Source organism: Perca flavescens, chromosome 2, assembly GCF_004354835.1.
Source record: "Perca flavescens isolate YP-PL-M2 chromosome 2, PFLA_1.0, whole genome shotgun sequence".
Classification (NCBI taxonomy): domain Eukaryota; kingdom Metazoa; phylum Chordata; class Actinopteri; order Perciformes; family Percidae; genus Perca; species Perca flavescens.
In genome coordinates this window covers 7,920,837-7,922,939 of record NC_041332.1, presented here as the reverse complement: position 1 = coordinate 7,922,939, position 2,103 = coordinate 7,920,837, and the positions used below count along the sequence as shown (strand labels likewise).

Sequence of the window (2,103 nt, the reverse complement as noted above, 5' to 3'; positions counted from 1 at the left end):
AGGAAAAGGGTACCAGACGTTGCTCATTAAAATGCGATCAGACATCAAACATCAGCACCTTATTCTCCTCACCAAAATGGGACTGCTGAGCGCAATTGGCGCACACTTTTTGACATGGCAAGGTGCATGCTAATCGAAAGTGGTTTGCCAAAACAACTGTGGACTTAAGCAGTCCAGGCTGCTGCAGTGGTTAGATATAGGTGTTTTAATAAACGCACAGGGCAGACACCAATCAAATGACGACAAGAAGATGGCCCAACTTGTTGAGAATGCGAAGGTTTGGATCAGAGTGTTTTGTTTACAAACAAGACAAGCGAAAACTTGATCCGAGGTCTGAAAAGTGTGTTTTTATCGGTCTGACAAAAACAGTCCTGCATACATTGTCTACTTTCCTGTTAGTAAGAAAGTGCAGAAGCACAGACTGGTAAAGTTTGTAGCCAAGTCAGGTGTGAAACGACAGACACAGACTAGTTTTACACCTGAGGACGGATGACTTCATCCAGCACAGGTCCAGAAGTCCAGATCACCGTGTTGCACTACAACATGAACTTGAAGGGAGCCACCACCAACCACAGACGGTTGAGGTCAAGTGTGAGCCTGGGTCTAGCCGATACCCTTCTAGGGAGAGGAGAAGGCCAGACAGATACACATATTGCAATGTGTGTAACATACCTGTTTCATTTACAGAAGCTGTAACCTCAGATAAATCAAGAGAGTGGGTCAAAGCAATGGATGAAGAAATGCAGAGAACACTTAGAGACAACAAATTTACCCTGACTGACTTGCCTGAGGGTAAGAAAGCAGTGGGGGTAGATGGGTGTATGCTATTAAATCAATGTTGATGGATCTGAGCAGTACAAGGCTCGATATGTTGCAAAGGGGTACAGTCAAAAGATAGGTGTGGATTATGAGGAGATGTTTTCCCCTACTGCTAATATGACTAGTTTAGTAGTCAGAGTTTTAATGCAGAAAGCAGCACAGGAAAACCTGATTTTACACCAAATGGATGTAAAGACTATTTAAATGCACCCATTGACTGTGAGATTTACATGGTGCAAGTTAAAATCTCTCACAGACAGAGAGTTGGTGTGCAAGCTAGGCAGGTCATTATATGTGCTAAAACATTCGGCAGAAATTGGAACAAGTTGTTACATGAGTATCTAACACAAAACAAGTTTCTACAAAACCAGGGAGACCACTGTGTTTACACAAAGGCAAGGAGAACATGAGAAGGTGATCATAGTTATTTGGGTCGATGACTTAATAATTGCAGCAAGTGATGAAAAAGCTATAGAATGTAATCGAAGGACATGCTTACAGCAAGGTTTAGAATGAAGGACTTGGGCAAACTAAGATTCTTTCTGTGCATTGATTTTAACCAGAGCGACGACTGTGTAACAATGTCACAAGCAATGTATGTTGGGAAAATCCTAGAAAGGTTCAACATGCAAGATTGTAAACCAAGGTCAACACCTTGTGAACAAAACTGAACTACACAGATGATGCTGCATTGATGAGTGATGTTTCAAGATACAGAGAGGCAGTTGGTAGTCTGATTTATTTGACTGTCTGTACAAGACCGGATTTGAGTTTTGTTGTAAGCAAAGTGTCAACAGCACTTTAATACAGTTAAACATGTGTTGAGGTATCTAAAAGGCACAAGGGATAAGGAGTTGTGTTGCAGAAAATGTGATGAGAACCTGGGTATACAAGCTTACAGTGATGTGAATTGGGCTGGTGATGTGGGTGATAGAAGAAGTACAACTGGGTATTGTGTAAGCCTGACTAAGAGCAAACCTTTAGTGTCATGGAAGACCAAAAAACAGCCCATTGTAGCACTGTCTACTTGTGAGGCAGAGCATGTTGCTCTGGCTGCAACCATCCAAGAGTGTCTGTACCTCACACAACTTCTAAAAATGACATTGATAAACATCTGTATGCACCTAAGCTGTATGAGGACAACCAAGGCACAATCGCGTTAGCTAAGAATCCTGTCAGTAGACAGAGGTGTAAACATGGATAAAAAAAAAAAAAAAAACTTTATACGGTCCATTGTGACTGATGGGAAGGTATTATTAGAGTATTGTCAACTGAAGAGATGGT

At 41.6% G+C, this 2,103-nt stretch overlaps 1 protein-coding gene across 1 annotated transcript in view; it reads left to right on the top strand.

Moving 5' to 3' along the window:
• The first annotated feature begins 489 nt into the window (after nt 1–489).
• The window catches only part of LOC114545996 (sialoadhesin), a 20,460-nt gene continuing 18,846 nt past the window's right edge, over nt 490–2,103 (top strand). The window contains exon 1 of the mRNA XM_028564630.1: nt 490–591. Coding sequence (XP_028420431.1) covers nt 490–591 — 102 coding nt within the window. The remainder of the gene's footprint in view (nt 592–2,103) is intronic.